Genomic DNA, 25,636 nt, shown 5'->3' with positions numbered 1-25,636 from the left:
TGAGGACATTGAGAAAATATCAAGGGACAAATCACCAGCAGGACAAAGAAGCCTTGGAAGACCTAGGAAAAGAAAGAGTGACTGAGCAGAGGCAATGATGTGAAGAAAAACAGGCAATGATGCCTATACACAGCAGGAAGAAGAAGAAGAAATATATTTCTTTATAACAATTGAAAACAACATATATTTTCTCCAAAAACCGACCTGAGAAGAAGTAGCAGAATATCGCAATTGTCACAAGGTTTTAAAATGTATATACAGTGTAGAAAGCACGTCATAATAAAAATTGTACTTTCAAAAAATTTCCGCTTCATTATTGATGCCCCTTTATGCTAGAAACAGAACCATACGAACTTGGATCATCTTAAGAAGAAATCATGAATGGATTACTGAGCGTGGCTCCAAAGGTATGTCGTGTTCTTAGTTTGTGTTGGGCCAATTTTTCGCGTAGCTCTCTACTAAATCCGATCTCTTAAATTGCGACTAAAATCGTTTCTTTCGTTAACCGACTACCTAAATAACAACAACAATTTTGTTATGTTATCTAAGATAATATCTTTCTCATTATCAAACTTCGAGCAATACTTAATTACTAAAACCTTTTTAAATGAAGGTTTTAGTAATTAGTCAAGGTCATTAATCTAATTGATGACTTAGATATCCAATAAACTACATACATGATACGTATCAATATTTTGATAGTTTTACATCTTTCCTAAGGTGTCTCATACTTTTTCTATGCGAACAATGGACTTAAATCGTGTGCTGAATTTCATAGTCTTCATTGTTCTATTCACTTAACTGAACTCTAGTATATAATCTTGAACTATTTTGGTACATTGTTGAAAAATCTATAGATTGACCTACTTTTATGTATATGACAGACACTTGCGCGATTGGGTTTTAAGGGGCAACCCCGATTTATCTAACTCAATTGGATATGGAAAAGAGATGTACATCGACTCCACCAACACAAAAATCAAACGAAATGAAAAGAGTTGACATTTTATATTTTCATCATTGTGAAATAAATTCCTTCGTTGTTATGCTTTTGTGATCTAGGAACAGAGAAATCTTGTGTGATCCCTTGTTTACTTGTTGTGAAAATGTCTTTTGTTAAATGTTGTGTTGAACGTCATGAAATCAGTGATATTATGGAAACATTTTTACAAAAGTGCGCAGAATCTGGATGTAAGTTTTATTTTTATAAATAATAATCCGTTCTTTTCTATATTTTGATAAATACAAACCGAAGTAGGTCGAAACGTCAATTTTTACACAATTTTTTAAACGGATTTTCATAGAAAAGTGACCTAAAACCAAGACAAATAATCACGATTATATGTAACATCACTCAATAAGTCGTGTGACTAACTAAAAAAAAAACATATTTTCTTTTATTCAACAATGTAATCTTTCAAGAGCAATTTAATTATTTCAACGCTCTAACTTCTCGATGTCGTGCTTGTAGAAGAATTTGTCTTTGGCCTCAAAATAGGCTTCAGCTTCAGCAATTGCTTCCTCATTTGAGCTGAATTTCTAAGCGGCGAGCATTTTTTTGAGATCAGCGAATAGCTACTAATCACTGAGGGGCCAAGTCTGGTCTATACGATGGATGAGAAAGCAATTCGAAGTGTTAATCGCTCAATTTAACCATCGTTGCTATCGTTTTGTGAATAGATGCATTGTCTTGGTGAAAGAGTGGTTTTTTCTTCGACATATGAGGCCGTTTATCTTTTATCGATCCAACAACACTATGTAGTATTTGCTATTGTCTAACAATTTTAGAGATAATTTACTGTTGTGCCTTTGGACGCTTCGGACGTGGTTCATCGTCTGCAGTCCACTGAGATGATGATCGTTTTGATTCCAGAGTGATGGATCCATGTTTCATCATTTTCACATATCCACCCAAAAAAAACTGATTTATTACGTGTTAACATGGCCAAACGCTACTCTGTATCAACAACACGTTGTTATAACACCGGTTCACAAATAAGTTTCGCCTTTTAGGTTTTGAACGCTTCCTTTTGTGACGATTCGAACTTCTTTGAGGAGTAAGTCACTCAGAGGCTTTGCGATATGGGCATATCCAGCAAAAAAATTTCTGAAATATCCGGTTAGGCCTAAATATTATTGCACTTGTTTCTGGTTCTTCGGCTCTGGAAATTTCTTTATCGCTAGAATTTTGGCTTCCTCTGGTTGGATTGTTCCGTTACTTATTATGAATACCAAAAATTTTACGTTAGTTTTCAACAGTCGGCACTTTTTCTTTTTTATTTCTAGTCCATATTCCTCAGCCGTTCTTGATACAAGTTTTAGTCTTTCTAGCAGTCAACTCCCTGAAGATATGAGCGATAAATCGCTGGAAAACTGCTGGACACACATTCCAAATGGACATTTCATAAACTCGTACTTACCATTCGGCGTTACAAAAAAAGTGCCGTTAGCTTCAACACAATTTTTTCGTTAATGTTTATCTCAACACTCAAAACGTCTCGTAAGCCATTCCATTTGGGTTTACGATTATAACTCTCTGGACTAAGTGGAACGGGAAGATCGTGGTCGAGAACGTGCTTGTCGTGAGTGCTTAGTGGAAAGCACCTAAGTCACCTGTTACCGCTAGTACTGAAGCTTTCAAGTTTATTTTCATGTTCCAAATTTCATCAGTCTAAATATCACCATTCAAAAGGAAAGAGGGAGAGGGGAGTTTTAGCTACAAGTTAACCAAAAGAAAAATAATCATTTAGACGTAATATATTAAGTACAAATTTATTATAACTCTGGACATTATGCATATCATGATCATAATTAAAATGAATGAAACAGATTAAGATAGTTCCTTCGCATAGATAAAGTTTCATTTATACCATATATTCATGACAAAAAAAAATCTATTTTCAGGTGTCGCTATTCAATCTCACAATCCGCTCCAGTTTTGATTAGCAACAGTCCCTTATCAATTACTACTTAGCTTTTGATAAGCTCAGTTCCCTTGTGTTTATTTCAGTCACCTCATTTATGTAATTAGTTTATAATATTATGTAAAGATGTAAATTATAAAATGGTTACAGTTGCACAAAATTTTTTTGATAAAATGAATAAATTACTATTTTATTGTTCGAAAAGATCAGCTAAGAAAATAAATTCGGAGTGTATTCATTGCAAACGTTTAACTATCACAGACGAAAGAGGTAAGTTTTGTTAATACTTTTTATGACCTGCGCACCGGTGAAATGGAATATTAGTTTCGTTTAAACATCAAGTATAAGGTTATATTTTGATGTTGACTTGTATTGAAAATGTCTTTCTCGGAATAACTTTTATTTCCCTCTCACTACTTGCTTTTTAACCTTAGTATATTGACTTTATAGATAAATTGTTCATCATTGATCCAGGCAAAAAAATAGAAAAGCCCTTAATTACAAGTTAATCTCAATCAATTTAACAGAATTCATTTGCTGGTTCCAAAATTTTAGTTATGTCATCTTAAACAAAATAGATGTTTTTTTCTCCAAAAATGTAAAAGTTTCAAAATAATTAGAATTAATACGAGGTCTGGCTATTAAACAACGACTAGGGGGCGTACTAGACGGGTGTGGTAAAAAATGAGTAGTGCGTTGGGTACCTAGTTATCTTATCTATCCACGTCCCAAAACACGTTTCCGTCATTATTATAGTAAATGTGTAGTAGCAGTTTAAAACGAACGTGTTTTTTTCTCGTGCCTAAAAAACACGTTCGTTCGAAAAACAGGAGCAACGTCTCAATCTCAAATTTATCGTTAAACGCCTATATAGAAACATTTTACACGAGGAATCACACATGACGAAAGTCTGTGCGAAGTTGGTACCAAAAAATCTGACTCTGGGTCTGCTCAGATTTCCTTGAAAGGTTAAAAACATCTTTGAACTTCAGGTAATTAAAAAAATTTCTATATAATTGTAAAGAAGTATTTGCCAGCTATATTATAAGCGGTTTCTCATTGGGAACGGGGCTACGAAACATCAAAATGGACTAACTTTAATATATTTTTCGAGCTTTCGATTTCATATGTATTCATCATCTAGGAAATAATTAATTAAGATTTTCGGTAGTTTTGGATAGTTTGGATAATGCTTACATAGGATTCAAAATTCAATTATTCAAACTGATGTTGATAGAAATATTAATCAATTAATATTCATCAATATTTCTATCAACGTCAATTCGAAAGTATTCGAAAGCGCGGAAAATATATTAGTCCGCTTTCGTGTTTCGTTGCTACGTACCCAATCAAAACAAAGGATTTCTACTATTCACCTCTGATCGTCGATCAGAGGGCTTGTAATTCAATATTCGTCGAGGTATTAGCCAGGAAAGTAGTTGTTTTCTCCTTTGAATATATAATTTTCTTGATTTTAGGTCTCTTCTGTTTTTTTAATAATTTTTGGAAGAAACATAAAATTTGACGACTCGACTTTTCAAGTCTTTATCAAAATACCATAAATAGAATTGATATAATAAAGTCTAAACCTGACAAAAATTACAAGAACAATTGTTAATAAATTTCCAAATTACGTTACGGCAATGATAATTTATTCAATTATTTTTAATGTTAAATCAAACTGACCAAATATTTAACTTAGTTGACCGATGCTCAGCGAATGGTTTTCGATCGCACATAGGTGGAATTTTTCATTTTTTTCGCGAATGAAGTGCTAAAATTTCTCAATGATCTTGAAAAATTTCAATCTATAATAAAACATGTTCTAACGCTGACCAATTAATGAGACCAACTGATCTTTTATGACCAGTTTCTGACTATTCAGAAGGTATAATTGGTTAATCGAAATTTTACACATGGGGTGCTAAGATCGCGGAGCTATTTTGAGTGAAATTACTATTTTTTGCAATATCAATTGAAACAGAGTTATCGTATTCATCAATCGATTTTATTAATTTAACAGTATCTAATAACTCCTTGACCAATTTTATTTCATTTACTGTTTCTGAGAGAGCTACATATTCCGTAAACGTCGCTGCTTTGGTTACTGATTTTTGTTTCCTCGACTTCGATTCCGGGGTCTCAATCTGTCTACTCCATGCAACATATCACCATTTTTTTGGTTGATTCCTAGGCCTCAATCTGCCTGCTCAACAAAAAATATTGAATAATCAAAATAGAAATAGAAGATAATATGCTTAACATCGAGTACATCATGGACACTAAAACTATAACTATCACTGCTGGTCTTGAGCTTGAGTTTACCTATCCTCTTGGACCTTGAAATTAAGGGGGACCAATTGGCGAGCTTTGTCTTTTTGGCGCGCCTGGGTATATATAGTTTAGATTATTTTTAAAAGTACGGGTTTATTTTGGGGTTTAAAAAGAGACACAGCCATGGAACAGTTGTCTATGAATTCGTGTAATTTGATCTTATCACCGTCGTATTTGTTCCGAACATTTTTGCATCAATTTCTGAAGAATTTTAAGTAGTCGTAGAACTTACGGTAGTTATTGTTTGTGTATTATGTGAAGTTTTGAGATGGAATATTTAAATTTCAAAATAGTATTAAGATTCTAATCTTCTGCGTATCAACGTTTCTGAAACTAAAGTTTTATAATATAAAATTAAATTGCAGCATTTTGTACTACCACTGACGTCGTAAAATTATACATCTCTATAACAGTTTATTATGCCCTTTTTGAGTTGTATCTCTGATATACCCTTCTGGGTACGTTTAGGATTACTCAATTTGAGCAAATCTTCAAACTACAAAAGAGAGCTATTAGATATTTATTCACTGCCAGAACTTCTTTAGAAGATTCATAATAATGACTCTTCCGTTTGCCTAATTCGTAAGCATGTTTTTCCAGTTCTAGAAAGATCATTGCACATCTATCCACTTAGCAACGCGGATCATGACCTTCATCTACCTACTCCACGTTAAGAATTAGTTAACAGCTCAATACTTTATAATACGAAAAAATGCACTTCATGCGCGCTTCATTTGCCAATTTAAATTAAATATTAAACATATTTTCTCGCATTTAGCAATACTTTGAAGGTATATTTACTAGAATGTGCTTTATACCGTATAAACGACGTGTATTATCTGGTTTAATGTTGACGTTGTATGTTTGTTTCTTAGTTTTTTACAATAAAACATTTCTTTCTCTCTTTATGTAGGGGCATGTGGAGTAAGACTGGGTAGCGAGGTAAGATGGATGGATGGATACTCGTAACTATCATGTATGGTCGGACGGAAATCCCCACGCAACAGTCGAAAACAATTTTCAACATCGGTTTTCTGTAAACTTGTGGTGTGGTTTGGTTGACAGTTATTTAAGTGGCCCTTTCATTTTGGAGAATCGTCTCACAGGAGACAACTACCTAAATTGTTTACACAATGAATTACAAGGCCTACTAGACGATGTTCCTGGTCGTGGAGGTCTCATTAATTGGCCTGCAAGATCTCCAGACCTCACACCACTAGATTTTTGTTTACGGGGCTGGATGAGAAATGGAGTCTACAAAATAAAAGTGGAGACACGGGATGCACTAATTAGACGAATTGAGAATACTGCAGCCCATATTAAAGAAGAAAGAAATGAAGAAACATTTATTGAAAGAACGCTATGATTAAGAAAATTTTTATGTGATAATTTGTTAATATGCTATAACTTGAAAACAAATGAAAATCGGATAAGAACATAAGAGTTTTTTTAACATTATTTTCACGTGTATAATACACTCCTAGAGTTTGGTGTGCTCGTCCCGACCCACCCTTTATACCTAAATATACCATGGAATTTTAGTATTATCTAGGTATATCCCAAACATATTTACCTCTTGTATATTACTAGAATATACTGGGTATGTGTCTGTACTCTCTAAGAAATAATTCATGAAATACAGTCGAAGCTCAGTATATCGAAGCTCAGGGGGAACGGAAAAACTTCGAATTATCAAGGATTTCGATATAACGAAGTGCGATTTATTGAAGTGATTTCTGACTCAATATAATATGTTTTATGAAAATATTGTACATATACAACAATACAATTTCCACCAATTAACATTTTTTTAATATCTAAATGAAGAATTTTATGAAACATAAAAAAACAGTTAGAAATAAAATAATTACGTAATTAGAATAAGAACAATCCTTGGTCATTATTTCACAATAAAACAATTGACTTGAAAATCAGATACATATTGAATGTGTGAAATAAAATTAAGCTGAGCTTTGAAAAAAATCGGAAATTGTAGTTTTTCTACCTGAAAACTACAGTTTGTCCAAAGCATCATCCAGTATTGCAATAGATTGGATTACCCGATCACTCATTACAATTTTCTTTTGCAAGAATTTCCGCAAGATGGTAACAGCACATCGAGCATCACGAAGTGTGTGGTATGAATCCGTTTCCTCGATCTGGCTGTCCACATTGTCCTCGCTGTCATCTTCTTCTGCATCTGTGGAAACGGATGCGATGATGTTTGCATCGCTTAACTCCCCGCATATAGCCAGATCATCGTCAAAACCATCCTCTTCAACTGTTCCTTCACGATCTTGATATTTCCGTTTAAACTCTCATTTCTTTGAAACAATTCTCATTGTTTTTTTCTGTTACATTTGTCCATGCCTGCGAAGCTATCCACATGGCTTCAAGCAAGTTAATTCTTGTCGGATTTTTCTCGTCGATGTCAAGAGGGAACTGACGCACCACTTCTTTCCTGTAAAGGACTTTCAAGTTTTTTATTATCCCTTGATCAAGAGGCTGTTGTTTGAATGTGGTGTTCGTAGATTCCCACGTGCTGTACAATTGTCTATAAACATAAGAATTTTATTTTTTTTTCTTCGCATCTCCTTGTCTAGGTCCGTTAACCATTTGCCAAAAATGTCAGCTTTCATCCAAGATCTTTGGTTTGATGTGTATTCCATTGATAGACTTTTAACCCCTTTGAAACATTAAGGGTTTTTTGCTTTTCCAATCATCAATGGCCTAAGTTTCACAGTGCCGGTTTGGTTTGCAGCAAGAAGTACTGTAACTCTCTGCTTGCTATTTTTTTCACCATGACCCAAGTCCCCTCACCCCTCGGCACACTACATACGAAATGTAAAAGGTGACGATTCAATTTAAACATTATTCAAAAGTTGTAAGCAATTTGTCATGCTTTTTATCAAATGACCCATTTCAGACTGTCGAGAATTTCTTCGATCTATTAACTCATGAAACTTTTCGATTTTCGAAACTTTCGTACTTTCGAGGGACGCATACAACTTACCTTTAACATAGAAACATACCTTCAAATTTACCATAGCCTTGATATAACAAAGTAATAATATTTGACCTATTAAAATGACATTTTAAAATATCTTGAATTGAAAATTTAATAAAGCAATATTCAAGTTTCAATCATGGACAGATTTAGGTCAAAATTTTTGGAGGTACCAGCTATCCTAAAGTATGAGTTACTATATGCTCAAATTCAAACACAAAAATTGTATTTAAATGGTCCGTTTTAATGCCTATCCCAAGTAGGCCTTAGCTGTTCCATTTATTATAACAAAAATAAAACCCCCAACATTTTATTAATATCTCATTAATATAGCTCATTTCAGTTGAGAAAACTGTCTATCTACTTCAGAATTTTATTATGAAAACCCCCTGGCACCATCCGTAAATCCGCCCATGGTGTCAATAGCAGTAGTAGGCAAATGTGCCATAATTAAGTTTGTTGTTTCTCTTTGCAAAAGACTTTTCTGTTTATATCTATTAAAAACGGTCTACAATGAATATATTGAGAAAATATTTGAGCATCGTGGGTACACTATTTTTGTATAATAAAAAGATATGTGTTGGTTTCCTCTAAATGTTTCTAAAAATTTTTCTTTCTTATCGTTCCACCTATGTAGTGGAAAGAAATTCACATTCCAAGTTTTCGCGGTATTGTTTACATATATCCGACGCAAATAACAACCTCAATTCTTATTAACTTCTAAAATTCACCATACCGAATCTTTCTAACGTACGATAGCCATTTGTGTTCTATATGAAATAATATAAGTCGTAACTCTAATAATTATTAGAAGGTATCGACAACCATCATACCTGATAATATATCATCACCAATTCAACCTAATACTTCAAGCTCAACAATCATCGCCCATCAAATAAACAGTACACCATTAACTTCTAACTCGATCTCAAGAAATACGAGGATGGTCCCAGAAGTACCTGGGACAACAAAGAAAGAACAAAAAATTTGGGAATAATATATTTTTCAATGTAATTTCTCCTTAGATTTTTCCCATCGAATTTCGATAACATTTTTATAAAAAAAAAAGTCAAGCTCCTCAAAATAGCCATTAACTGCCGATATCACCTCTTCATTGTTGGAAAAAACATTGGAGAAGTTCGCATAATACTCGTCGTTGATAGTTTTTCCTTTTTCAAGATAGTCAACGAAAATTAACCCCGCGCATCTCAAGAAACCGACGCGATGTCCTTGTGTGTAGATGGAACGGTCTTTGCTTTTTATTGGAGCCGGTTCTACTTTTTCAGTCCATTGTTTTGATTGTTCTTTTGTTTCGAATGTGAAGTAATGGACCCACAATTCATCAATGGTTATGAAATTGCGCTAAAATTCGGCTTCATTTTTGTTCCATTGTGAACAAACGTAGCACAGCTTTTTTATGTCTAAATTTCCAGTTAATATGCGATGTACCTCACTTTTTTAAATGCCTACTATGTCTGCTAGCTTGTGCACTTTCAATCGATGATCATTCAGTACCACTTTGTGGATTTTCTTCGTAACCTCATTTGGTCGAGCACTGCGATGATGTCTTGGTAGGTCGTACAGTCACGTTAAAACTCTACTATCAAATATTTTGCTATCTATAAAGAAGGAGCAGTCCCACTTAGAGTAGAATCGATTCAGCTTTTATGTTGGTTGGGCTAAGACCTTTCAATTAAAAGTATTGTATGGCTGCCAAGCAAATACTAAACAACGGAGCGTCTTCAAACTTGAAACATATGCTGTATGGATTGTGTACTTACTAATAAAGTGGTACTTCCGCGATCTCTAGGCCAGGCCAGGTACATCTGGAACTATCCTCGTATAAGCAATCAATCATACATTGCTCCAACCAACCCTAAACATAACACCCAATCTATAAGCAACAACAGAAATGCTAAAAATCTAATAATATCGGCAGAAATACATATGGACGCAGACACAATGAATACATAACGAAGACATCACTAATTCGCCCTTGCCACTCCACAAAAAAAATATACATTTCTTGAACCAACAAATTAATGGAGTCAGCAGTACCATTATTTGAACAAGAACGAATTGTAACTTCCGCGAAAACAGTTGATTTCTTCGAAAAAGCAATAGGATCAAAAGACCCATTAGGTATATCAAAAATATATGCAAAAGATACCCAAAGCTTTCTAAAGCTTCTTTCAAACTTACATCCGTATAATAGAAACACAAAAGAATAAAAAGTATCAGTACATGGATCAGGAAAAAAATTATGGCATAACTAAATCCACACCCATCATCTATCGCATAAGAAATTGAAGATTTCTCTAAAACGGCAATCGAATCATCTTAGGAATAATGTCTAAAACTTGATCAATTTTACAGTGGAACTTCAGAGGACTCTATAAAAGATTCGAAATACTTAAAAAACTACTATTTGAAATATCAACTAACATAATATGCTGACAAGAAACAAATTTGAACAGTCAACATTATTATAACTTAAAAAATTATACCTGTTTCCACAAAAAAAGGAAAAGTATCTGGAGGCGTAACAATATACATTCTCAATAATATACCAATTGCATTTGCTAAATACAATCAGAAAATATAAATCCTGTTTCAACATTTTTAAACGTAATAATAGAACATAAAATTTAAATTTATATAAACAACAACACACAAATAAGATATATTCTGAAAAAGAATAAACAAGAATCATAGACTAAATTCGTATCTACGATAACTTCCTCAACATCTTCCTTAATTTGGCAAAGCATCTGGAAGATGTCTGGAATAAAATAACCTCCAAAAAATTTCATTCTTTGGTATAAATAACACAATAATCACAAGACCAAGTGAAATAGCCTTAGAATAATAACTCAAATAATTCAAACTATGATCCAACATTTTTACAGAATATTAAAAATATCAAAAGATTTTATATGCATGTTCAGCCTAACAGAACTTTATGCAGATCAAAAACATGTATTATTCCTACAAAAACTCAGATATCACCAAAGATTACCTATTTAACCTACACACCAACATTTGGACTAATAAAGGCTTATCTTCAAGCTGGTGCTAAGCCGTGGTAACTCCACATTTAAAACCCGATAAAACGAGAACCAAACCGGACTCATATCGACCAATATCTTTCAAACAACAGATAGCGTAATCTAAATTACATGTTAAGTTACTTTCTCTAGAATAAAAGTATTTGTACATTAAATAATAGATCCGAAAAGTAAGTTCAATCAATCCTCAATTTTCAATTTAAATTGTAGTGGCTGAATGGTTTTTCATTCAAATAGAACACCTTCACCGATATATCTCAACGTCAAATGTCAGTTTGCTTATGTGTCATGATGATAAAATATAGGATAAGAGAAAATGTAAATTAGAACCAGGCAAATGTTCATAGTTCATAATATTTATTTTCTAATATTACCTTGGACCTTTAAACACTGACAATAATGTGGAACGGTATAATTATTTTCTCCAGATTTGAAAATGTTTGAACGCTTTTATTGTCTTTTAGGCTGTTGTGGGTGTTGTAGTGCTTTTAGGCCAAGGTATAAAAGGCTCGTGGATAATATTTTTCCTGTTTACCCCCAAGATGGATTGGTCAAATCTAATATGGAAAAACTCACATTTTATTCCTTGAGTTCTCCAGAAAAATTAGATAGAATAGGAGAATATTTGTATCAGAGAGCTGCAAGGGATATATACAGAAAAAAATATGGGTAAGCCTTCGCTAGTTGTTTGAATTTGTAAGTAAAGAGAAGCAAATAGTTGTTTGAATTTGTAAGTAAAGAGAAGCAAATGATTTTTTACATTTTCAGTTTTGTGGTTATTGCGATGGAGGCGATGGATCAACTTCTTCTGGCTTGTCATGCTCCAACTCTAAATTTATTTGTAGAAAGTTTTTTGAAAATGGTTCAAAAATTATTGGAATCGACAGAGCCGGAATTACAGATTCTAGCTACACAATCGGTACATACTCAATTTTGCTTATATCCTCTAGGAGTTAAATTTATGTTTCTGAAAGCAAAAATTCATTAAATATTGATTTATATTCTTAGAGACTCTTCTCTGAGATTAGACATACTTGATCACAATTACAGTTTTTATTTCATTTTAATACAATTTTCTAGAATTTTATTCTCGTTTTCATTTCACATTTCATATTATACTTTCTAAAATTATTCTATATAATCTAAAAACATTGTTTAACAATAATGGACTCATGAATAATTTAGTATCCACTTTGTATAAGATGTAGGAACCTAAAGGGTGCGAAAATTATGATAAATTTTGATATCAGGAAGGCAAAGAAATTACGATATACCATGAATTTAGCCCTTATATTCTGTGACTGTTGATGTAGTGGTATCGTAAGCAGTGGTTTAGTATGAATAACACTAATGGTATAATCTGAGAATAATAGAGAAGCAATGCAAGTTATCTTATGCTTCAAAATATGCATGTTTTTTCTGTTAAACCAATCCTCTCAAATACAGATATGCAGTGTTATGAATTACAAAGTGAAATGTATGTATGTACTCATCTGTGAGCATTTATATGCAACTATAACTTACACACACATATGTTTTGCAATAGATTTAGAATTCTGGAACTCAAATTTCTGGTAAATTATGATATAAAGCATGGTATCATATTATTGGAAATTTTTTAAAAAAGTATAGTGAAGTAAAGTGAAATTTTAAATAGTTCAAAATAATTGTGAAAACTTTGGATAAGATCTTTCTTTCCATTAGTTATACTAGTAGTAAGCACCTCAGTATGTTAGATTGAAAATCCCCCTTTTTTTAGTTTGTAAAATTTGCAAATATTGAAGAAGACACCCCTTCATATCACAGACGGTATGACTTTTTTGTTAGTAAATTTTCTGCTATGTGTCACAGTGGGGAAAAAGAAGAAGTAAGAGATAAAATTCGAACTGCTGGTATTAAAGGTTTGCAAGCTGTTGTTAGAAAGACAGTTTCTGATGATCTTGTTGAAAATATTTGGGAACCAGTTCATATGGATAAGATTGTACCTAGTCTTCTATTCAACATGCAGGTAAATGTGTTTGTATTTTTATAATCAACAGTTTGCCATTAGTTTCTATTATTTGAAACTGAATCTCTGTTGTTTGTTTGAATATGATATAGGAATGATATTTCTATTTTGATTATTTCCCGCAGCTCTGTAAATCAAAGAAATGATTTTTTATTGTATTAATTTTTTAGGAGTCTGCTTTTCACAAGAAAAATAGTGATACTGTTGACATCGGTCCAGAAGACACTTTGGATCCTCCTATGTTAGCAGAAACTTGTATGCGAGAATTAGTAGGAAGAGCTTCATTTGGTCATATTAGAGCTGTTCTGAAACCAGTTTTTAGGTGAACAAAAATTCCTTGTTATAATGATGAAGTTTATTGTATAATTTCAATTTTAATCTTACTTTATCTGGATTAAGAGAATGGGTTATTATGAGGTTTAAAGCACGTAAATATAACACACTTCTTTGATCAAAGGTCTCAAATGAAAGATACAGAAATTTTTCAATTAAGACTGTTAATATCAGTAATAATACTTTTTCTCCCAAATATTGCTACCGACTAATATTAAGTATTAATTAGTATTCAATCAAAAATTTTCAAAAAAGTGTTATTTTGATTCAATATTTGACATGCTTTGCTGATAATCTTATTTATATTCTACACAAGGCTTTTTGCTCTCTTTAGCTCTATCTCGACCTTCTCTTTCTAATGCTGGCACTTCGGAACCACTTGTGAAAAGATAGGTAAGGTTGGTCCACAACCTTACCTATCCTTATGAAGGACGTTGAATTTTTATAGGTTAGATTATGAATGACTTGAAATTTTGAAAGATTAATTTATAAGTGACATTGAATTTTTATAGGTTAAATCGTTATGAATTTTTATAAATTAGGTAGTTGCTGATGACGTTGAATTTTTTCATAGTATTTGTCTTTTCTTCTATGTTGGTGATACGAATGAAGATTAATTTACAAATCTTCCAGAACTATTTGGCTTCCTATTCCGATCGATTGAGATTTTATTATCGTTTATAATGAATATAATTCCAAGAAAAGTATGTGTATATTCAAAAAAGCGTTTTCAAAATTTATCATAGTGAAAACTTTTGCATCTATTTAAATAAAATGGACGAATCATGTATTTTTTAGGCATTTCGATCTACATAAATTGTGGGTACCAAATCAGTTTGCAATTCATACTTTCAGGATAATAATGTTTTCTATACAGGTAAGTGAAACAAGTTTGTAATATATATATATATATATATATATATATATATATATATATATATATATATTTATATATATATATATATATACTTTTAGTTTTTTAAAGAAACATAAATTTTGACGTTTCGACTTTTCTTTAAGTCTTTATCAAAATATATGATATTGACACTGACAATTTGCTTATTTATATTGATCTTTATATATATTATCGACAATCCGCCGAAATTGGCATCCCTAATATAATTAGCTCGCAATTACAAGGGGAGGGTTGTAACCACTGACTAGTTACGACGTTGTTGTGTATCTTTACAATTGAATCTCTAATACGAACTGAAGACACATCCTGCCGGTGCTTCTACTTGATTCATGTAGTTAAACATTCCTCAGTAGACGTCTTCTAGCGACATCTGTACTTCAAACTTCACCAATCTGGAATAATATTTTCTGGTTAATAAATTCTGTACTCATCTGCATACTTTAATAGCAATAAAATTCCCAACTTCCAATTTGTGTAGCTGTGATTACAATAAATATTCTCTAACATTTGATGACCAAATAGAAGAAAAAATAGTTTCCTTTTTTCAGGCGCAATACTCGTATACAGTAGTTGAGACACTCATGGCACATCTTGACGACAATACAAAATCAAGTCCCACCGTTAGAACTAGTATTGCTGGCGTGTTGTCCAAAATAATAGCTATTGCTGCTGGCGAAAGTGTGGGTATGTATATTCTAATTTGATTTTGAAATTGTTTATATCTGCTCGAAAACACGGGCAATACAAACTAAAAAGAACATTACCAGCATCATTTTGAGACCAATCCGATTAAATATTTATTAATATATTTCCTTCTCCATTCTCAGAGAATGGACAAGAATCCCGTTTCTCTTGTAACCAATGTTTCCGTTACCTCCTGTCTCCTGCTAATTTGTTCGATCCATCTAGGGTTTTCTTCCTTATCTCCTATCTCTCTTATTTGCTCTGGCCACTTTCTTTCCGGCGTACCTTTTCTTTTCTTGTTAATACTTCCTGCTTCTATAACTTTTTTGTGAGTTTGTCCGTTCCTATTCTGTAGATCTATCCATACCAATTAAATCTACATTTGTCCCACTTTGTTTTCTCTGGTACTCTTCTGAAGTCTTTTATCCTATTTTCTTCATTTTCGCCTCATCCCTCTATCTCTTAATGTCCAATTTTCAAGTATATGACCATCTTTGTCCCAGTATAATTTTATTTAGAGTGAAATATAATCTCGTCATTTTATTATCTTTATTTGTTACGTCTTTTTCGCACTTCCGACCTCTGTTAGCTCTTAGGCATTAATATGTCATTATTCTTTTTTTATCCCAGCCATCTTAGCTGGAGCTATGGCATAATCTCAATGTGCTTTCACTGTTCTAATCTCCATAATCTGTCTTTCTTGTTTTTCATTAATTATTCGTATTTCCCTTTGTTTTAGTATTTTTCTTGTACCTTCTATAAACTTATTCTCCTTTATCTAGAATTCTCAATTTCTTTTTAATTTTCTTCTTGTATTATTATTGGAATTTACTTTTCCACGCTTTTTTTCGCCACTTTTTTATCTTTTCATTTATTGATCTCTCTTCCAAAATTGCAGTATTCTTGTTCCATTTTCAAAGGACTCCATCTGTATCGGTCTTTCCATCCCCTAATCTTTATTTTCCTTTGCCACTCCTCTTTTGAAATTCTGCATCTCTGTTTCAAATGTTTGTCATCGTCATCTAGATTATCATTCAACTTACTACTTTTCTTTGTATTATCATTTTGTTTTTTCTTGATATCCTCTACATTCCTTGATAACTTTTTTGATTATGCTTTATTTATTTTATCTTCCTTTTGCTCATCATTTTTCATCGGTGCTCTGTTTTTTGCTTCACCCTCTTTTCTATTTTATCTTATCATTTTCTGTACTATATTCGCCATTTTTGTCATCGTACCTATTGCCTAGGTATTAACTTTCACTTCAATTCAGATAGAGCCAAGGCCTCAGCTATCCTCTACCTTTATTTGCAAACATTACAAATTGCAAAAATTGTCTCATATCGACTCCGAGCTAATTGTAGTAATTTTAATAAGTTTATCAGTTTTGTTTGCTAAGGTTGTTTACTTGCGGTTATAAGTGCTGGATAAATATTTTACACAAAAATCCTAGTAGAAAACCTAAAAAGTACTGGAGTATCGTTGAAGAAATGAGATCATACTAATTTACTTAAGAGGATCATAGTTGTTATCTTTTAATATATTATTGTGTAAATGGCCTAATATGTTTTCATTTTATTTATACTCAAACACGTGTTTTTCAATGACACCGTACAATAATTTTTTGTAGGGCCGTCGGTTTTGGAAATAATCAACTCATTACTTAGCCACCTTAGAGATTCGGTCAAAAATGAAGCCAGTCAAACTGAAGAAAAACAGTATCAGGAAGCACTTATAAACGCTTTAGGAGAATTTGCTAATCATCTTCCTGATTATCAAAAAATCGAAATAATGATGTTTATTATGAGCAAAATCCCTTTTCCTTTGGTAGAAAATCAAACTCCTGCTGACAATCTACTGCAGAATATTCTGTTGAAAAGTTTATTGAAGGTATTATAATTTTTATCATTTAGAATGTCAAGTACTATTGCCATCATTTCAAATATAAATTTTTAATAATTATGAACTTAATTTCCATCCTATTTTAAATGGGTATATTATATAGAAACTTTTGATATATTTCACTTTCATACAGCAACTCAGAAAATTTTCACATTTTTTTTTAGTTTGTGTGGGGGCAATGCGTATTCTATTGATAAACCTGTGAATTCATTCAGTAAATGTGTTTTTAAGTAAGTTTTGCGTGGTAAATAACCATCACCCTTCTGTTGAGATTATCCCCGAAGACAAATGTTTCTTGCTTTTTTATAATTTGTTTAAAATACGTATATTCACCTAGGTGACAACTTTTTACACTGACTTGTAAGAAATATATCGTATATATCAAATCCACAAAAATCTGACCTATCACAGTAAGTAAGTTCTAAAATAACTCGCAAGTTGTGATGCTCGTTCCTTCTAAAAGAATCAGTGACAGTCTCTTCCTCAGAACTGTATATAGATTTGAGCTAGAGCAAAGCAATTCCAGCAGTCAAAACAAGACTTTCTGCAGCAACGATGGGTTATCTAAGTTAAGCTAAGTTATATTTGAATTTTCTAGAACTGATGATTAAAGTTTTATGTTCTCTAATCAACGAATCAGTTGAAAAAGGGCTTTTCTCTAGCTGTCTAAAAACAGATATAATTTTTCCCCTGCACAAGGATGGTGCGAAAAATAACACTAGTAACTATAGTCCTATTACATTATTACCAATCCTATCGAAGATAATTGAACGACTAATGAAAAAACATCTATTACCCTTTCTTTTCAAATATAAAATCTTGATAGCTCAACAATCTGGTTTCCTACCTAATAACTAATGACGCTATGTTTTCTGTTCTCAATATATATGCTTCACTTAACAATAAATATTATACGGCTTTAGTTTTTTGTGACTTTGCTAAGGACTTCGATTGTGTTTTATTATTCAAAAATTCTGACTAACAAACTAGAATATTATGGCATCCGAGGTGCTTCCTTAAATTAGTTTGTATCTAACCTTGAATGTCGAAAACAATTGTTAAGAGCTAATTTGCCAGCTAGTAGTGGTGTACCTCAGGGTTCAGTTTTGGATCCAGCTCTTTTTTTGCTCTTCATTAATGATGTCACAGACTGGTAAATTCACTTTAATCGCAGATGATACCAGTGTAACCTTGAGTGGTTCAGATATTATACAAGCTTTACATTCTACCATAGGCAAAGATCTCATTACTATTAGTCATAGTCTAACGCGAACGGTCTCTATGTAAACAAGTATGGTAACGCAGTATTTTGTTTATGCATGAAACTGGTCTAGGCTAACTAGATATCAAAATACTAGATACATTCTCGTAGTATCATTCTTAAACTTCCCATATTATTCGAAAAATTTTAGAATTTCAAAGCTAACTAATATATACAATAAAATTGTGCAATAAAGTATGTAAAAATAATAATATAAGAATAGGAAAAAAAGGAAAAGTTCCTGAAATACTGAATCATAAGTTTTTTTTTGTATTTTGGTAATATCTAAATTAAAAAGTAAACTAAGTTTAAAAAAATTAAGATGTAATAGTTAAAAATGAGTTTGAGAGATAGAAAGCTCATCCCTTAATGAATTATTCATAATATGTAATTTAAATAAAAAGAATCTAATTATATTTTTAAACAGCTTTATATTCTTTCTGAATGAATGTATAATTTCTATATATGTGGCAGAAATTGTAGTTTGACAGGTATGTATGAAGTAGAAATAAACCATCCAATCTATTGTATTATAGGTCGGCACCAAATATCAAACAATACATCTAAATACTACATTTCCGATATCATTCCTGGAGCCTTTGTTAAGGATGTCTTTGGCTCCCGATCCAGATATGCGATTACTCGTACAAAAAATCTTACATACTCTTATTGATAGACATCAAAATTTAGATAAGCTTACTAAACCAAGGTGAGTTTTATACAAATGAATTATTTTCACATAATACATAGTAGCACATTAATTTCATTCGATTCCAACGATATATTATTATTTTTAGCGTTACTATCTCTGAATTGAATTTGGTGTTGGAAAAATCATCTAGGCCAGATCTGATATTTATTAACAAACATGGGCCAATTATTTATGATGCTCTCTACACAAGTCTTCAAATGGATACTAATACTCCAGAAAATATAGAAGCAGTATACACTACACTGGCATTACTCTGTGTGGAATTAGCTAGTGCCGAAACTGTTATAGATTTGTTGCAGTTAACTTTAGGGTGAGTACATGATATTTTTGTTTTTTCTATTATTAATTAAAAGTCAACTGACAACATATTGAAAAAATAAAAATTACAGGTATAGAATGAAGTGTTACAAATACTTCCTACTAGTTGGTAATATAAAGACATTATATCATATAAATTATCAGAGGATTCGCGTATTTCTCTTTCAGCAAATAGATCTGAAAATGGTTTTCTAGTAGGTTCATTGGTGGGTGTATTAAAAATTGTTGGGGAAGTCGTTTTGACTTGGTAGCCACTCTGGACCTATACCTAGAAGACTTTGCATTCCATTGCTCCGCTTCAAAAATACGTAGACTCCTCCCTAAGCCTTCTGATGAAATGGGTAAAACATTTGCGCAGAGTAGATACTCTGTTGTTTCCACGGCTTCCTCACAGAATCTGCAATTCGTCCTCTGTCTTACCTATCGTCTTAAGGTGGTATTTGACGGGGCAGTGACCAGTTATAAGACCGTCCACCAGTTTGATTTCGTTTAAGAATTGTCTATGTGCTTCTCCAGTGAAACTCCATCTGATTATTTAGCCATCCGTTCGTTATTGATGTGGCATTTCATGAAGCAGCAGTAGGGCTTTGATCCTAACTATGCAATCGTTACTCATTATTTGGTAAAGCTGTCTGCTTCATCAGTGCCGGGTATACCTTGGTGGCCTGGTAGCAACATTAGGGTAACCTTGTTTCTGTTATCTAGTGCTCTTAGAGTTTCTTTTATAATCCCACGCCTAGCTTAGACCTGCACTCAATATCTTTCAGGCCCTTTAGGCGGCTTTGCTATAGGAATAAGGTTTCTATCCAAACACTTCTGAGCACATTTGTTTATTGCTAACAACTCTACCTGAAAATAGTATAGAAGAGAGATACATTTCAAGATTGTAAAAGATATTTATTCACTCATAATTTGCGTTCATCACTATTTCGAACGAAATGTTAAGTCCATTACATTACCCAAAATATGCCATATCTTAAATGGAAAATAGCCAGGCGGTTTTCAATTGAAGTATAAAAAATAGAATTAAAAATGCTGTATATCTTAATTTATTAATATTTCGTAAACTAATAACTTTAGGTGGTTGCTGTCTATGACTATATTTATGTAAAACTGACGAAGAACAAAGATAAGGTCGTTAATGGTGTTCTAGATAAGTAAGTGATTCATTGGATTCTCCGTTTGATATATTAGATATTGAAGCCATTAAATTTTATGCGGCAAAATTAGTATTTGTGTTACTAATACCTTGAATGCGCTAAGCAACTTGACAAATACTTTCAGAAATGAAATTTCGGAAGTTTGGATAGCATTTTCATTAATGAGAACAATATTTTTTTACTTTCTTTTCATTGTTGCAGAATCCAAAGTCTGGCACTCAACAGTACATCATTATCACTCGCTCAAAAATGTAATCTTCATGCTATTGTGATTTGTCTGTTAATGCTCATACCAACTGTAATTAAAATAATACCACTGGCTGACTATGCTAGACAAATTGTAGAACAAAGGAGACAAGAAGCACCACATTTACTTCCAGATTTATATTCACATTACCCATCAAATATTGAGATACCAAACAAAATTCCCCATTTGTTGGTTGATCAGGTATGTCTAAATGCCAAATTTAATAATATAATGAATTTTCTGGTTCAGTATTATTTTTGGTGTATCCATTTCTCTTTTTTTGAGATATTATTCTATATGAAACATAAATGGATGTATTATCTTATGGCAATGTTTGCTATATGGGTGATTCAAAGATATATCAATAATATAATTCAGAAAAATGCTGAATGTCTTTTAGTTCCATAGTTTCAAAGTTTCTTTAACCATATATATAGAGTTTGCGTAACTACATTACATATAAAACAATAATTTTTTAAATAAGAACCCATGTGTACTGAATGCGGTTTACTCAAATATTTTTGAAGCATTTGGTATAATATTTTGATACGTTATACAGAGTCTATCAAGAAGTATAGACACGCTTATGTGTAAATTGTAGGTAAATCAACGCTCTGTAACTTACTCTACGTTAATGGAAAAAATGGATTTTACCCAACAGAGTTTCGAAATATAGTGTAAATCATCCGTTTTCTAATAAATTCTAATTATTTTTATACAGGGTAGACGAGAACTCTGGCCTTTCATTTTCACTTGAACACCCTGTATTTATATCACAGTTATGGGATGGAATTTAGGTCATTAGTCTGCTGTATCAGCAATAATATATTTCTTTATTGATAATTATAATAAATTTGATGAGAATGACTTCATTGTAGTAACATTGAAATCAACGTAAAATAAACTAAATAAAATTTTTAAAAATATATTTTGTGACTTCAAAAATATAAAGCCACAAACAGAATCTGTTATGTGATTTTAATTTTGTTAAGCATTTCTTAAACCCAAAGTTTATAAAAGCAGAGGTTATTTTGTGATATTTATTGTAAACCATAATTAATCTTAATCTATTATATTTTATCAATATGAATTAACAAACTTGGACATAAACACTTGGCGTTCACCGTTTGTATATTCTTTTTCTTACAATTAACCGTAATTGGTCGCTTGTATTTTAGCTTTCTTCAATACGTATTTAACACGAATAGTGTAAAGATTTGTCTAATCAAGAAATGGCGGATATGATTTGGGTAGTAGGTAAATGTAACAAAATTGCTTGTTTACATCTAATTTCGTCAAAGATTTCTAGATCGCAAGGCTCCCATGAGAAGAGCATTGTGTGCACCATATTACGAAACTCTGTTAGTTAAAATATATTTTTCTCAACTTAGCGATGATTTGCCTACAATTTTCACATAAACGTGTCCATACTTCTTAAAGGACTCTGTATAACGTAACAAAATCTTATATGAACAGCTTTAAATGAATTCGAATTCATTTGAAAAATATATGCTTTAGTTTGTAATGGAGTTAAGCACCACTGCATATTTTGGGATTATTTCAAAATATGGACCTCAAAGACATCTACTATGTTCTTAATAACCTATCACTTGAAAAAAACGATGTACCAGAGATGTCGTAAGATTGGTACACCCAATATTGATATTTCAGACTCCATATAGTGAAACCTAATTTTTAATTATGAGATAGTATAAAAAACTTGATCCATATATTAAATCTTTGTAGATGGCAGTATGCGAATATGTAAAAACAAGTGGAATAGATCCTTCTCGCCTTCAGCAGACATCGCCGTATGGAGCAGGGGGTCCAGGTCTTATAGTTGGTTCTCAACGAAATAGTTGGATCGAAAATGGTGCACGAGGTAGCATAGTTGAAATGGCTGTGAATGAGGTAGACAGCGCCGCAAGTTCACCTGGTGTTCAGAAGGTAATATCTGTACTATATATTAATTTGTTCATAAATCGTCTTGATTTTAGGTCTCTTATGATTGAAAATTCGTTTTTTAAAAACAAGTAAAAATATTGATGCTTTGATCTTTCTTATTTCAGTCATTATCAAAATATGGTTTGAAATTGATAACTTGCATAATTATATCAATCAGAACATCACTTACATCTCAAGTACCTTGTAATATCTCAATATTTATATAATGAAACAAAAGGTAATCAATACCATCAAAAAAATAAAACCGCATTAATAAACATAAATTCAATTACAAAAATTCTTGAAACAGAATCAAATACATGAAAAAGGGAATGTTTAGAAATGGTTCATATACCTAGAAACGAGAAAGCTGTCAGTAATAATAGAGAACTTAACAATTCTAGTAAAATTTATAGTTCTATTTTATTAAATTCAATGTAACTATGAATAATTCAATGGGTGGCTGCTACATATTGAAATATAACAACTACGCAAAAATTATTTTTTGTGATTAGGACAGATTTTAATTTTGATGATCATGTTGTAGGTGACCTATCGATTAATATAATTATGCAAGTTGTCATTGTCAACTTATATTTTGCTAAAGTCCGAAATAGGTCGAAACATCAATTTTTATTTGTTATAAAATATAATTTTCGTTCAGAAGATTCCTGAAATCAAAACAATTCAGCAGCAAAAACAAATCAAAGAGAGTAAAAAATGTTTCCTGAATTCTTTCCTAAGTTCTTATTGTGACCCAAATACATAAATATAAGATGTAAACTACAGACTCGGATAGTCAATAAAATGTAGTTTTCATTCTATTCCATAATATTATTTTTTAATGTAGAACAAAAATTTTCTACTTTATAGAAACACACTGAAGAAGATCTTAACTTTGAAAGCATGAAGAGAGTTTTACAAGAACCACCTGAAATTCGAAAAGAGGCAGAGGCCGAGAGAAGAAAAGCGTTAAGTCACACATTCAGAACAGCAACATTTTCAGAATTAGTTAGGAGAACACAACCAAAGGTAGTAATCAGAGTATATTTACCAAAGTAATTAGGTCAAGTTCCATTATATATTTTTCAAATTGATATTATAATCCATTTCTCTATTTCATGATGTTGTTACCCTATTTGATAGTAACCAATTAGAATTCTTTGTCATTTAAACTAATTGTGTATTCTTTTAATGGGATGTATCTTGAAATGAAACAAAATTATAGTCAATCCTATAAAATATTTATACAAACAACAGACGGAGCATGTTAACTCTGAAAATAATTCATTTTTGAAATATATATATATATATATACATATATATATATATATATATATATATATATATATATATATATATATATATATATATATTATACTCTTGATTTTAGGTCTGTTCTGTTTCAAAATTAGTCTTTATCAAAATATCATATTTTTTAAAATTATGTTCTTTTACGATGTCTTTTTTATAAAAAGTGTTTATTCGTATTTCAGCATGATGTTTTACAGAGTAAATTGAGCGAAATATTCAAGTCACTTACTACAAACGAAAATCGAAGTCCTACAGATGAAAAGAAGAAAGATATTCCACACTATGAACAGAATTTTCCAGAATTATTCTACTACTGAAAATATTGATTAGTGTCCAAATAAAGTATATTTCTTGACGACAGTATTTCTTAGGTGCAAGGTATATTTACAAAGTATATTTCTGTATTTTGTGTTATCTGTAGACTATTTTAAGATATTACATTTGATTTGAGAACAAAGAGTATTATTTACGATATTTATCCTGATAACTATTAAAGTGTATTATATTCGCCAATTCTATTTTTACTATACACAAACTGGTTTTTGCAATCAATGCTGATGTCAGTCATTGGACATTAACAATATTTACCAACGCTTGTAGAGTTTAACTAGTTAGAATTTCAGAACACCCACACTTACACTGTCTGTTTTAATAATCAAGTTGCCGTATTCAGAGACTAAAGGTAAACTGTTCTTCAGTCTCTTAATTTTTTAATTCTGACTGTTGTAGTAGTGTTAACAGTGTGTTTATGCCTAAAGCATATTCAGTTCTCCTCAATAGATTTCACAAAAAATTTTAAAGATCTTTGTCTGTTTATATTTATTAAAACTTATTTAGCTCTAAGGTTAATTTTTATTTGGATTTTATTTTATCTTGACGTTTCATAAAAATAATACATTCATTAAAAAATAATGATTCCATTAATAAAATTGATGCCAAAAACACACAATGCAATACCACCGAAACTATATGGACTACCAAAATTACACAAGCCAAATATTCCGATGCATCAAAAGTATCATATATCCAGTCACCTTTTACAATCTATGTAATTTAGCAAACATTTTATCAAAATTAACTAAAAATTATTTTTATGTAATAGCTTCATTCATGCTTAAACAATTTTTAGATACATTACATATACCTAATAATAATAAAATATCTCTAGATATTATCTCAATGTACACCAATATTCCAAATAATATAATAGCACATGTTTTAAAAGAAAAATGGAATTCAATTGAACAAAATACATCTCTCCCTTAAAATGAGTTTCTAGAAAGCATAATGCTCATCCAAACAGATAATTATTTCCAATTCCAAAATAATTATTATCAACATCTAAATGGTTGTACAATGAGATCTCCAATTTTTTCCTACTTAGCACAAATTGTAATGGAATATATAGAGAAAAAAAAGTATTAAAAATGTAAAATTCAATGTATTTTTTTTAAACGCCATCTGGTAAATGTGATGTTTTCCTAGATGATTTTAATATATTCAA

At 31.5% G+C, this 25,636-nt stretch overlaps 1 protein-coding gene across 4 annotated transcripts; it reads left to right on the top strand.

Annotated features, from left to right (window-relative positions):
* The first annotated feature begins 875 nt into the window (after positions 1-875).
* On the top strand, positions 876-24,589 carry LOC130896602 (protein EFR3 homolog cmp44E). Of its 4 annotated transcripts, none has more exons than XM_057804796.1 (14): positions 876-1,191; positions 11,798-12,002; positions 12,102-12,252; positions 13,093-13,341; positions 13,512-13,663; positions 14,473-14,551; positions 15,139-15,274; positions 16,905-17,164; positions 18,974-19,146; positions 19,235-19,459; positions 20,829-21,075; positions 22,621-22,821; positions 23,692-23,850; positions 24,330-24,589. In XM_057804796.1, exons 1-14 carry the CDS (start codon positions 1,107-1,109, stop codon positions 24,447-24,449), a joined length of 2,442 nt encoding a protein of 813 aa, XP_057660779.1. In that variant the 5' UTR covers positions 876-1,106; the 3' UTR covers positions 24,450-24,589. The 4 variants fall into 4 exon arrangements, with proteins under 4 accessions (XP_057660779.1, XP_057660778.1, XP_057660780.1 ...); XM_057804795.1 differs by having other exon boundaries at positions 24,315-24,589; XM_057804797.1 differs by lacking the exon at positions 876-1,191 and adding an exon at positions 11,392-11,742 and having other exon boundaries at positions 24,315-24,589.
* Positions 24,590-25,636: the final 1,047 nt, after the last annotated feature.

The sequence above is a fragment of the Diorhabda carinulata genome, chromosome 7 (genome assembly GCF_026250575.1).
Source record: "Diorhabda carinulata isolate Delta chromosome 7, icDioCari1.1, whole genome shotgun sequence".
In the NCBI taxonomy this organism is placed as follows: domain Eukaryota; kingdom Metazoa; phylum Arthropoda; class Insecta; order Coleoptera; family Chrysomelidae; genus Diorhabda; species Diorhabda carinulata.
The sequence above is the reverse complement of the archived record's forward strand: the minus strand, read 5'-3'. Positions and strand labels throughout refer to the sequence as shown.